Source organism: Hypanus sabinus, chromosome 8, assembly GCF_030144855.1.
Source record: "Hypanus sabinus isolate sHypSab1 chromosome 8, sHypSab1.hap1, whole genome shotgun sequence".
Lineage (NCBI taxonomy): Eukaryota > Metazoa > Chordata > Chondrichthyes > Myliobatiformes > Dasyatidae > Hypanus > Hypanus sabinus.
In genome coordinates this window covers 25,463,773-25,476,270 of record NC_082713.1, presented here as the reverse complement: position 1 = coordinate 25,476,270, position 12,498 = coordinate 25,463,773, and the positions used below count along the sequence as shown (strand labels likewise).

Here is a 12,498-nt window from a genome sequence, read left to right as displayed (position 1 = left end):
AAAATAATGAGAAAAATTATCTAAAGAAAGGAAAAAAAGAAGAGAAAGATTGCCTGGATATCGGAGGATCCTCACATGCTCCATGGAGTTCAAAATAATTTTAATATTTATTTTTACTTTCCCCAATTACTTTATAATTATATCTTCAAAGGACTTATGTATTTAATCCTATCTTTTGTAAGTATGAGAGCCAAATTTTCAAAAATATATCATATGCATTTCTTAGATTGTATGTAATTTTATCAAGTGGAATACAACCATGTATTTCATTATTCCAACAATTTATAGTTAAATATAAATGAGATTTCCAAGTAACTGCGATAACTTTTTTGGCTACTGCCAATGCAATTTTTAAAAATTTTTTCTGATACTTATTCAATTTAAGTTTCGGTATTGTCCCTTCAATGTCTCCTAATAAAAATAATTCTGGACTATGTGGGAGTTGTACTCCAGTAATTTGTTCCAATAAAAGTCTTAGATTTTTCCAAAATGGTTGAATTTTAAAACAAGACCAAGTAGAATGTAAAAAAGTACCAATTTCTTGATTACCACATATCTCCTCACAGAATCAATTATTACATTTTGTATTTTAATCAGTAAAGATTTATTAACCAAAATTGCAACTCCTCTCGGTTTTGAATTAAATGAAGCTGCAATGACATTTCCAACACAATCCCTCTTTAGTTTCTTATGTTCTGTTTCTGTTAAATGTGTTTCTTGTAAAAAAAAAAGCTATTTCTCCTCTCATTTCATTTTCTTAATATATGTTAAAACTCTTTATCTTTTCACAGGTCCATAAATTCCATTAACATTAAAACTTAAAAAAATAAGTAAATTAATCATTCATAAAACCTTGGGAACTCTTTAAAATTCCCCATGTTGCTATGAGTTTCTCCCCAACCATCCAGGCAAAGAAGAAGAAAAATAGAAGAAAGATAACTAATATATAAGAAAAAAAAACAAAGTACCCCCCCACTAATGTTGCAAATAAAAAGAACACAACATTACCCCCCCCCCATTTTACAGGTCATGGCAATCGCCATGATGTACACGTGAAACTTGCAGCCATCGATCAGGAGCTCCTCCAGCTCCAATGCAAAGAAAAAAAAGAAAATATATTTGTGAAGAATAAAATAATTAATGTCTCTACTCCCAATTAATACTCAACTATTGTTTTATATAAATGTCTGTCAAGTCCGACCTTGTTTCAGTCTTCATCATTAGTTCATTTCATTTCTATAATTCTTTACTTCTCTTCATGGACATTAGGTAATTCTTGTACAAATTTCTCCACTTTCCGGTAGTCAATGAAAAATCTTCTTTCTTCGTTTTCCAGGAAAATTATCAATTTTGCTGGGGTAGCTCAATAAAAGTTTATAGCCCTTTTCCCATAAAGATTTTTTCACTGGATTAAATTCCTTCTGCCTCTTCAGAAGATCGTAACTTATGTCTGGATAAAAAAAAACTCTTTTCCCTTATATTATCAATGGCCCATTTCTCTTTTTTAGCACCTTGACTAGTTGCCTTCAAGATCATTTCTTTATCTCGGTACCTTAAGCATTTTATCAAAATTGACCTTGGATTTTGATTTTGTTGAGGTCTCGGTCTTAAAGCTCTGTGTGCTCTTTCAATTTCAATTACTTGGCTACCTTCTTTGATTTCCAAAATTTTCGGAATCCATTCTTGAAAGAATTTTATTGGATTTTCTCCCTCTGTACCTTCCATAAGACCAACAATTTTGATATTATTTCGTCTACTAGAGTTTTCAAGCGCATCTATTTTTTCCAACATCCGTTTTCTTTCTATTGTCCAGGCAAGATTATTGTCTTCTATCTTAGCTATTCTTTCAGTGTTTTCTTCCACTTTTACTTCCATCTTGTTAACTTTATTATCCATCTTCTTTTGTTTTTCCCACCACATTATCGAGTGTATTCTACATCCTTCTTATAGCTTTTAATTCATTCATAATATATATCAGGATATCTTTTATGTCTCCTTTAATCTCCTCCTCCTTTTCCTCTTTTTCTTCCTCTGAATTTCCCAAAGAATCTGATTCTACTTCCGATTCACTTCCAATTTCACTTCCAGCCATAGTTGGGATTTGTAGTTTTGTTAATATCTGTTCATGCATACTTGTTTCTTCACGCATGCATTGTTCTTGCCGTTTCTTCTTAGAGACTGCTGACATTGCTGCAACATCCTGACCCGCATCATCAGAAGTGCCATGCACTTTGCCGGGAGGAGATCCAATTTGAGTCCAAGGCTTTGCCGAGATGGTTAGGCCTTTTTCCCCGCTGATTTGCGCAGTCTTCGAAGTAGTAGCTTTCTTCTGTTTCGGTTTAGGAGCCATATCAAAAGGTCATCCTGAGTTACTTATAAATAGTTCCTAGTAGATATTTATTAACTCTTCTTCATTTAAACCCTATTTCATTACTTTTTACGAGGGAGCAACATTCCCAACGTCTCGATCCTACATCATCAAGTGACGCCCCTCACCCAACCCTTTGTTCACATAAATGAGAATTACAACCAATGATTTTGACCAATTTAACTAAGAACTTTTATTTGTGAATTACCTTTTTTTCTGCACGTAGCTTATTTCAAAAACCTCTCACAGGTATTACAGACAATAGTCTTTTGAATTAGTTTCTGTTAGCTTTGCACAACATGATGAAGCAAGATTTGCCAATTTCTCCATGCATAATTACTCAACTATGCCAGGTTAGTTGGGCAGCAGCGATGGACAGCAACTGTTCAATTGAGACTCTGACTGGATCTCTCAAGGACATCAATTCTCTTCATTAGAAGCCTCTCCATGGTTGCTCTAGCAGTGTGCTTTGGGCCGTTGTTCTTCTGAACGACAAACGTCCTGCCTAGTTTAAGCTCTCTGGCAGACGATAGCCGCAATGCAGCTCATTGAGGGACATCATTGCCCCCTCGATTTCAGCCCACCACATCTCTCCAGACCTCACGGGCATAGAAGTTGAAGAATTATCCTCTCCCCACCCTCACATTGTCATCAACTACTCCCTCATCTTTTTTGAGCAGGGAAGGAAGGTCAAGTGATGATTACACCTGAGGAAGGGTGGGTGAGGAGTGAGGAAGCGCTAAGGGGTGAACAGAAAGGAGGGAATGAGTGCCAATGGAGGCACTAGGAAGTTACAAGCCCAGTAAACACTGAAACACCAAACAAGGTTTTTTGTTCCAAACAATCACTTTATTGGTTATTATAGACCACTTCCCTCCTCACTTACACTCTCTCTCCCCTCCCCACCAGAGATTAATGCTCACACTCCCCCCTCCCACTTCCTGTTACTAACCCCACCCAGGATTCTCTAGGAATTGCAGGAGACTCAGGAGGAGATAGCGAGGATCATCGGGATCACTATACCATCCATCAGAGATATTTATCAGGTGCTTGGCATAGACAGAGTCTTGAGCATCTTCCATCTGTCCACCATCTGTCCTGGACGAAGCCTGCCTCCAGTCTCAGACAGGCCCAAAACTATTCCCTCACTCCCCCTTTCCAAACCAGGCCTAACGGACCTGTCTCGGAGCCTTCCTGTCCCGTCTGAAACCACAGGGTCTTCCTCCTCCTTTTCCACATTCTCCTCCTCCTTCTCCTCCACCTCCTCTTCCTCCTCCTCCACATCGTCTTCCTCCTTCTCCAACTCCACATCCTCCTCCTCCCTCTTCACATCATCCTCCTCCTTCTCCACATCTTCTTCCTCCTTCTCCATATCGTCCTCCTCCTTCTTCGCATCCTCTTCCTCCTCCACATTCTCCTCCTCCCTCTCCACATTCTCTTCGTCCTTCTGCACATTCTCTTCCTCCTTCTCCACCTCCTCTTCCTCCTTCTCCATATCGTCTTCCTCCTTCTCCTTCTCCACATTCTCTTCCTCCCTCTTCACATCATCCTCCTCCTTCTCCACATCCTCCTCCTCCCTCTTCACATCATCCTCCTCCTTCTCCGCATCTTCTTCTCTACATTCTCCTCCTCCTTCGCATTCTCTTCCTCCTTCGCATTCTCTTCCTCCTTCTCCACATCCTCCTTCTCCTTCTCCACATTCTATTCCTCCCTCTTCACATCATCCTCCTCCTTCTCCACATCCTCCTCCTCCCTCTTCACATCATACTCCTCCTTCTCCGCATCTTCTTCCTCCTTCTCTACATCCTCCTCCTCCTTCTCCACATTCTCCTCCTCCTTCGCATTCTCTTCCTCCTTCTCCACATCCTCCTTCTCCTTCTCCACATCCTCCTCCTCCCTCTTCAAACCATCCTCCTCCTCCACATCATCCTCCTCCTCCACATTCTCCTCCTCCTTCTCTACATCCTCCTCCTCCTTCTCCACAATCTCCTCCTCCTTCGCATTCTCTTCCTCCTTCTCCACATCCTCCTTCTCCTTCTCCACATCCTCCTCCTCCCTCTTCAAATCATCCTCCTCCTTCTCCACATTCTCTTCCTCCTTCTCCACATCCTCCTCCTCCCTCTTCAAATCATCCTCCTCCTTCTCCACATCGTCCTCCTCCTCCACATCCTCCTCACTCTCCACATCCTCTTCCTCCTTCACATTCTCTTCCTCCTTCACAATCTCTTCCTCCTTCTCCACATTCTCTTCCTCCTTCACAATCTCTTCCTCCTTCTCCACATCCTCCTCCTCCTTCTCCACATCCTCTTCCTCCTTCTCCACATTCTCTTCCTCCTTCACAATCTCTTCCTCCTTCTCCACATTCTCTTCCTCCTTCACAATCTCTTCCTCCTTCTCCACATTGTCTTCCTCCTTCACAATCTCTTCCTCCTTCTCCACATGCTCCTCCTTCTCCACATCCTCTTCCTCCTTCTCCACATCCTCCTCCTCCTTCTCCACATCCTCTTCCTCCTTCTCCTTTTCCACATCCTCCTCCTCCTCCACATCCTCCTCCTCCTTCTCCACATCCTCTTCCTCCTTCTCCACATTCTCTTCCTCCTTCACAATCTCTTCCTCCTTCTCCTTCTCCACATTGTCCTCCTCCTTCTCCACATCCTCTTCCTCCTCCTCCACATTCTCTTCCTCCTTCTCCACATCCTCTTCCTCCTTCTCGACATCCTCTTCCTCCTTCTCCACATCCTCCTCCTCCTCCACATTCTCTTCCTCCTTCTCCACATCCTCTTCCTCCTTCTCGACATCCTCTTCTTCCTTCTCCACATTCTCCTCCTCTTTCTCGACATCCTCTTCCTCCTTCTCCACATCCTCCTCCTCCTCCACATTCTCTTCCTCCTTCTCCACATCCTCTTCCTCCTTCTCCACATCCTCTTCCTCCTTCTCGACATCCTCTTCTTCCTTCTCCACATTGTCCTCCTCTTTCTCGACATCCTCTTCCTCCTTCTCCACATTCTCCTCCTCTTTCTCCACATTCTCTTCCTCCTCCACAATCTCTTCCTCCTTCTCCTTCTCCACATCCTCCTCCTCCTTCTCCACATTCTCCTCCTCGGTCTCCACATTCTCTTCCTCCTTCTCCACATCCTCCTCCTCCTTCTCCACATTCTCTTCCTCCTTCTCCACATCCTCCTTCTCCTTCTCCACATCCTCCTCCTCCTTCTCCACATTCTCCTCCTCGTTCTCCACATTCTCTTCCTCCCTCTCCACATTGTCCTCCACCATCACCGCATCTTCTTTCTCCTTCCCCACAGTCTCCTCCTCCTTCTCCTCCACCTCCTCCTCCTGCTTCTCCACTTTCTCTTCCTCCCTCTCCACATTCTCTTCCTCCTTCTCCACATCCTCTTCCTCCTTCTCGACATCCTCTTCTTCCTTCTCCACATTCTCCTCCTCTTTCTCGACATCCTCTTCCTCCTTCTCCACATCCTCCTCCTCCTCCACATTCTCTTCCTCCTTCTCCACATCCTCTTCCTCCTTCTCCACATCCTCTTCCTCCTTCTCGACATCCTCTTCTTCCTTCTCCACATTGTCCTCCTCTTTCTCGACATCCTCTTCCTCCTTCTCCACATTCTCCTCCTCTTTCTCCACATTCTCTTCCTCCTCCACAATCTCTTCCTCCTTCTCCTTCTCCACATCCTCCTCCTCCTTCTCCACATTCTCCTCCTCGGTCTCCACATTCTCTTCCTCCTTCTCCACATCCTCCTCCTCCTTCTCCACATTCTCTTCCTCCTTCTCCACATCCTCCTTCTCCTTCTCCACATCCTCCTCCTCCTTCTCCACATTCTCCTCCTCGTTCTCCACATTCTCTTCCTCCCTCTCCACATTGTCCTCCACCATCACCGCATCTTCTTTCTCCTTCCCCACAGTCTCCTCCTCCTTCTCCTCCACCTCCTCCTCCTGCTTCTCCACTTTCTCTTCCTCCCTCTCCACATTCTCTTCCTCCTTCTCCACATTCTCCTCCTCCTCCTTCACATTCTCTTCCTCCTTCTCCACATTCTCCTCCTCCTTCTCCACATTCTCTTCCTTCTTCTCCACATTCTCTTCCTCCTTTTCCACATTCCCTTCATCCTTCTTCACATCCTCTTCCTCCTTCTCCACATTCTCTTCCTCCTTCTTTGCATTCACTTCCTCCTTCTCCACATTGTCCTCCACCATCACCGCATCTTCTTTCTCCTTCCCCACAGTCTCCTCCTCCTTCTCCTCCACCTCCTCCTCCTTCTCCTCCACCTCCTCCTCCTGCTTCTCCACTTCATCTTCCTCCTTTTCCACATCCTCCTCCTCCTTCTCCACATTCTCTTCCTCCTTCTCCACATTGTCCTCCTCCTCCTCCACCACATTCTCTTCCTCCTTCTCCACATCCTCTTCCTCCTTCTCCACATCCTCTTCCTCCTTCTCGACATCCTCTTCCTCCTTCTCCACATTCTCCTCCTCTTTCTCGACATCCTCCTCCTCCTTCTCCACATTCTCTTCCTCCCTCTCCACATTGACCTCCACCATCACCGCATCTTCTTTCTCCTTCCCCACAGTCTCCTCCTCCTTCTCCTCCACCTCCTCCTCCTGCTTCTCCACTTTCTCTTCCTCCCTCTCCATAGTCTTCTCCTCCTTCTCCACATCCTCTTCCTCCTTCTCCTCATCCTCGTCCTTCCTGTCAGGGTGTCCCCGGCTCCCCCATATCCTCCTCTTCTTCAGTCTCCACATTCTTTTCCTCCTTCTCCACATTCTCTTCCTCCTCCTCCTTCTCCACATCCTCTTCCTCCTTCTCCACATCCTCCTCCTCCCTCTTCACATCATCCTCCTTCTCCACATCGTCCTCCTCCTTCGTATTCTCTTCCTCCTTCCCCACATCCTCTTCCTCCTTCTCCACATTCTCTTCCTCCTTCTCCACATTCTCTTCCTCCTTTTCCACATTCCCTTCCTCCTCCTCTACATACTCTTCCTCCTTCTCCACATTCACTTCCTCCTTTTCCACATGCCCTTCCTCCTTCTCTACATCCTCTTCCTCCTTCTCCACATTCTCTTCCTCCTTTTCCACATTCCCTTCCTCCTTCTCCACATCATCCTCCTCCTTCTTTGCATTCTCTTCCTCCTTCTCCACATTGTCCTCCACCATCACCGCATCTTCTTTCTCCTTCCCCACAGTCTCCTCCTCCTTCTCCTCCACTTCCTCCTCCTGCTTCTCCACTTTCTCTTCCTCCTTTTCCAGATCCTCCTCCTCCTTCTCCACATTCTCTTCCTCCTTCTCCACATCATCCTCCTCCTTCACATTCTCTTCCTCCTTCTCCACATCCTCCTTCTCCTTCTCCACATTCTCCTCCTCGTTCTCCACATTCTCTTCCTCCTTCTCCACATCCTCCACCTCCTTCTCCACATTCTCTTCCTCCCTCTCCACATTGTCCTCCACCATCACCGCATCTTCTTTCTCCTTCCCCACAGTCTCCTCCTCTTTCTCCTCCACCTCCTCCTCCTGCTTCTCCACTTTCTCTTCCTCCCTCTCCAGTCTCCTCCTCCTTCACATTCTCTTCCTCCTTCTCCATATTCTCCTCCTCCTCCTTCACATTCTCTTCCTCCTTCTCCACATCCTCCTTTTCCTCCTTCTCCATATCGTCTTCCTCCTCCTCCTTCTCCACATTCTCCTCCTCCTTCTCCACATCCTCCTCCTCCCTCTTCCCATCATCCTCCTCCTTCTCCGCATCTTCTTCCTCCTTCGCATTCTCTTCCTCCTTCTCCACATCCTCCTCCTCCTCCTCCTTTTCCACATTCTCCTCCTCCCTCTCCTCCACCTCCTCTTCCTCCTCCACAATCTCTTACTCCTTCTCCTTCTCCACATCCTCCTCCTTCTCCACATCCTCCACCTCCTTCTCCACATTGTCCTCCACCATCACCGCATCTTCTTTCTCCTTCCCCACAGTCTCCTCCTCTTTCTCCTCCACCTCCTCCTCCTGCTTCTCCACTTTCTCTTCCTCCCTCTCCACAGTCTCCTCCTCCTTCACATTCTCTTCTTCCTTCTCCATATTCTCCTCCTCCTTCTCCATATTCTCCTCCTCCTCCTTCACATTCTCTTCCTCCTTCTCCACATCCTCCTTCTCCTTCTCCACATCCTCTTCCTCCTTCTCCACATCCTCGTCCTTCCTATCCCATGTGAGACCACCGGGTCCCTCAGGAAATCGAGGACCTCTTAGCTGCTGCAGCCCTCTTCCGGCGCTCCATCAGCAGCACCCTCGCCGCCTCCATTCCACAGAAGTTGAAGATGGTCCAGAATTAATAATCTGTCTGAGGCACCATGAGCAGCTGAGAGTCCGTGATGAAGGTCGCAGGTGCGGCCTGTTCAGGCGGGTCCGCAGCCTGCCCATGGCCTTCAGATCCTGGGGGAATGTTTCTCACCCCATGCCTTAAAAGGTCCCCCGAGCCCTGTAATCCACTCTGCTCAACGTGAAAGTCAAGACTGGGCCACGGGGGGTCCCTCACCTCTTCCCACATGGAGTGGAAACTGAAAGGCACGCTCTGCTCCCGTCCGCCTTTCTCCTGGGATGTCCCCGGCTCCCCCATATCGTCCTCTTCTTCCTTCTCCACGTTCTTTTCCTCCATCTCCACATTCTCTTCCTCCTCCTCCTTCTCCACATCCTCTTCCTCCTTCTCCACATCCTCCTCCTCCCTCTTCACATCATCCCCCTCCTTCTCCACATCGTCCTCCTCCTTTGTATTCTCTTCCTCCTTCCCCACATCCTCTTCTTCCTTCTCCACATCCTCCTCCTCCTTCTCCACATTCTCTTCCTCCTTCTCCACATCCTCCACCTCCCTCTTCCCATCATCCTCCTCCTTCTCCGCATCTTCTTCCTCCTTCGCATTCTCTTCCTCTTTCTCCACATCCTCCTCCTCCTCCTTTTCCACATTCTCCTCCTCCTTCTCCTCCACCTCCACTTCCCCCTTCTCCATATCGTCTTCCTCCTTCTCCTTCTCCACATTCTCTTCCTCCCTCTCCACAGTCTCCTCCTCCTTCTCCACATCCTCCTCCTCCCTCTTCACATCATCCTCCTCCTTCTCCGCATCTTCTTCCTCCTTCTCCATATCGTCCTCCTCCTTCTTCGCATCCTCTTCCTCCTCCACATTCTCCTCCTCCCTCTCCACATTCTCCTCCTCCTTCTCCACATCATCCTCCTCCTTCTCCACATCGTCTTCCTCCTTCTCCACATTCTCTTCCTCCTTCTCCACATTCTCTTCCTCCTTTTCCACATTCCCTTCCTCCTCCTCAACATCCTCTTCCTCCTTCTCCACATTCTCTTCCTCCTTCTCCACATTCTCTTCCTCCCTCTCCACAGTCTCCTCCTCCTTCTCCACATCCTCCTCCTCCCTCTTCACATCATCCTCCTCCTTCTCCGCATCTTCTTCCTCCTTCTCCATATCGTCCTCCTCGTTCTTCGCATCCTCTTCCTCCTCCACATTCTCCTCCTCCCTCTCCACATTCTCCTCCTCTTTCTCCACATCATCCTCCTCCTTCTCCACATCGTCTTCCTCCTTCTCCACATTCTCTTCCTCCTTTTTCACATTCCCTTCCTCCTCCTCTACATCCTCTTCCTCCTTCTCCACATTCTCTTCCTCCTTCTCCACATTCTCTTCCTCCCTCTCCACAGTCTCCTCCTCCTTCTCCACATTCTCTTCCTCCTTCTCCACATTCTCCTCCTCCTCCTTCACATTCTCTTCCTCCTTCTCCACATCCTCCTCCTCCTCCTCCACATTCTCTTCCTCCTTTTCCACATTCCCTTCCTCCTTCTCTACATCCTCTTCCTCCTTCTCCACATTCTCTTCCTCCTTTTCCACATTCCCTTCCTCCTTCTCCACATCAACCTCCTCCTTCTCCACATCGTCTTCCTCCTTCTCCACATCCTCCTACTACTTCTTTGCATTCTCTTCCTCCTTCTCCACATTGTCCTCCACCATCACCGCATCTTCTTTCTCCTTCCCCACCGTCTCCTCCTCTTTCTCCTCCACCTCCTCCTCCTGCTTCTCCACTTTCTCTTCCTCCTTTTCCAGATCCTCCTCCTCCTTCTCCACATTCTCTTCCGCCGTCTCCACAATATCCTCCTCCTTCACTTTCTCTTCCTCCTTCTCCACATTTTTTCCTTCTCCACATCCTCGTCCTTCCTGTCCCTCTTCCGGCGCTGCATCAGCAGCACCCTCGCCGCCTCCATTCCACAGAAGTTGAAGATGGTCCAGAATTCATAATCTGTCTGGGGCACCATGAGTAGCTGAGAGTCCGTGATGAAGGTCGCAGGTGCGGCCTGTTCAGGCGGGTCCGCAGCCTGCACATGGCCTTTAGATCCTCGGGGAATGTTTCTCACCCCATGCCTGAAAAGGTCCCCCGAGCCATGTAATCCACTCTGCTCAACGTGAAAGTTGAGACTGGGCCACGGTGGGTCCCTCACCTCTTCCCACATGGAGTGGAAACTGAAAGGCACGCTCTGCTCCCGTCCGCCTTTCTCCTGGGATGTCCCCGGCTCCCCCATATCCTCCTCTTCTTCCTTCTCCACGTTCTTTTTCTCCTTCTCCACATTCTGTTCCTCCTCCTCCTTCTCCACATCCTCTTCCTCCTTCTCCACATCCTCCTCCTCCCTCTTCACATCATCCTTCTCCTTCTCCACATCGTCCTCCTCCTTCGTATTCTCTTCCTCCTTCCCCGCATCCTCTTCTTCCTTCACCACATCCTCCTCCTCCTTTTCCACATTCTCCTCCTCCTTCTCCACCTCCTCTTCCTCCTTCTCCATATCGTCTTCCTCCTTCTCCTTCTCCACATTCTCTTCCTCCCTCTCCACAATCTCCTCCTCCTTCTCCACATTCTCTTCCTCCTTCTCCACATCCTCCTCTTCCCTCTTCCCATCATCCTCCTCCTTCTCCGTATCTTCTTCCTCCTTCTCCATATCGTCCTCCTCCTTCTTCGCATCCTCTTCCTCCTCCACATTCTCCTCCTCCCTCTCCACATCATCCTCCTCCTTCTCCACATCATCCTCCTCCTTCTCCACATCGTCTTCCTCCTTCTCCACATCGTCTTCCTCCCTCTCCACATTCTCCTCCTCCCTCTCCACATTCTCCTCCTCCTTCTCCACATCATCCTCCTCCTTCTCCACATCGTCTTCCTCCTTCTCCACATCGTCTTCCTCCCTCTCCACATTCTCCTCCTCCCTCTCCACATTCTCCTCCTCCTTCTCCACATCATCCTCCTCCTTTTCCACATTCTTTTCCTCCTTCTCCACATTCTCTTCCTCCTTCTCCACATTCCCTTCCTCCTTCTCTACATCGATGGGCGTAATTGGTGGGTCACATCCTGGAGAGGGATGGACAGGGGACAGATGTTACGTTTAAAAAGAAACAGAACAATTATTCCAATTTTCTACACATGCACCGTACTCCTGGTGCGTCTGAGGCAGGGACAAAGAGGACTGTGCAGCGTTCTCCTGGTATGGGCTTGCCACAGGAATAGGGGAGCAGGACCTGTGCACCGTGCTCCTGGAGTGGGTCTGACCATGGAACACGGACGGATGCGGGAACCGCGCATGGTGCTCCCAAAGTCAGGGGATCCGGTTTCGGGAATAGTGTTAGTACTCCCTGTATGGGCCTGTATTGGGCTCGCCCCAATCCCTCTACCAACCCCTCCGTACCTGTGACCGAAATTGCAGGCTCACGTGGATTTTGCCAACTTTCCCTGCTCGCTTGCAGGAGGCTGTTCTCCGGCGGAGAACAGTGATTTCCCTGGCTTCCCGCTGCAGAAGATTCCTCGTTTCGCGGAAATACACAGTCGACACGTTTGCAGCAGGACTGGGAACCCTGTGGGAGATCACAAAGTTCCAGAGTCATTGAGACCTGCACCCGCCGCCATTTGACCCGGAGAGTGTGGGGAGCGGATTTCTCGGAAGCCGAGGCTTGGCGTTGGAGAGCCGGCAGCTCTGGGATGACCAACTCTCTGGGGGTTGCAGAAAATGGTCAGAATCCCTGAGAGTGCAGGAAGGGGAGTCACGGGGTCCAGGGGTGAATCTGTTCCTCCCGTTCTATTTCCCTCAAGCTTTATTCTTGGTTGAGAACTCACCGACAAA

At 48.3% G+C, this 12,498-nt stretch overlaps 1 protein-coding gene across 1 annotated transcript; it reads left to right on the top strand.

Annotated features, from left to right (window-relative positions):
* Nucleotides 1-4,446: 4,446 nt before the first annotated feature.
* Nucleotides 4,447-12,265, top strand: LOC132397874 (uncharacterized; the record flags this gene model as incomplete). The annotated part of the gene is made up of 2 exons (XM_059976631.1): nt 4,447-5,229; nt 12,125-12,265. Coding segments are annotated over 2 exons (924 nt in total), but the record flags the coding sequence as incomplete, so codon positions are not given.
* Nucleotides 12,266-12,498: the final 233 nt, after the last annotated feature.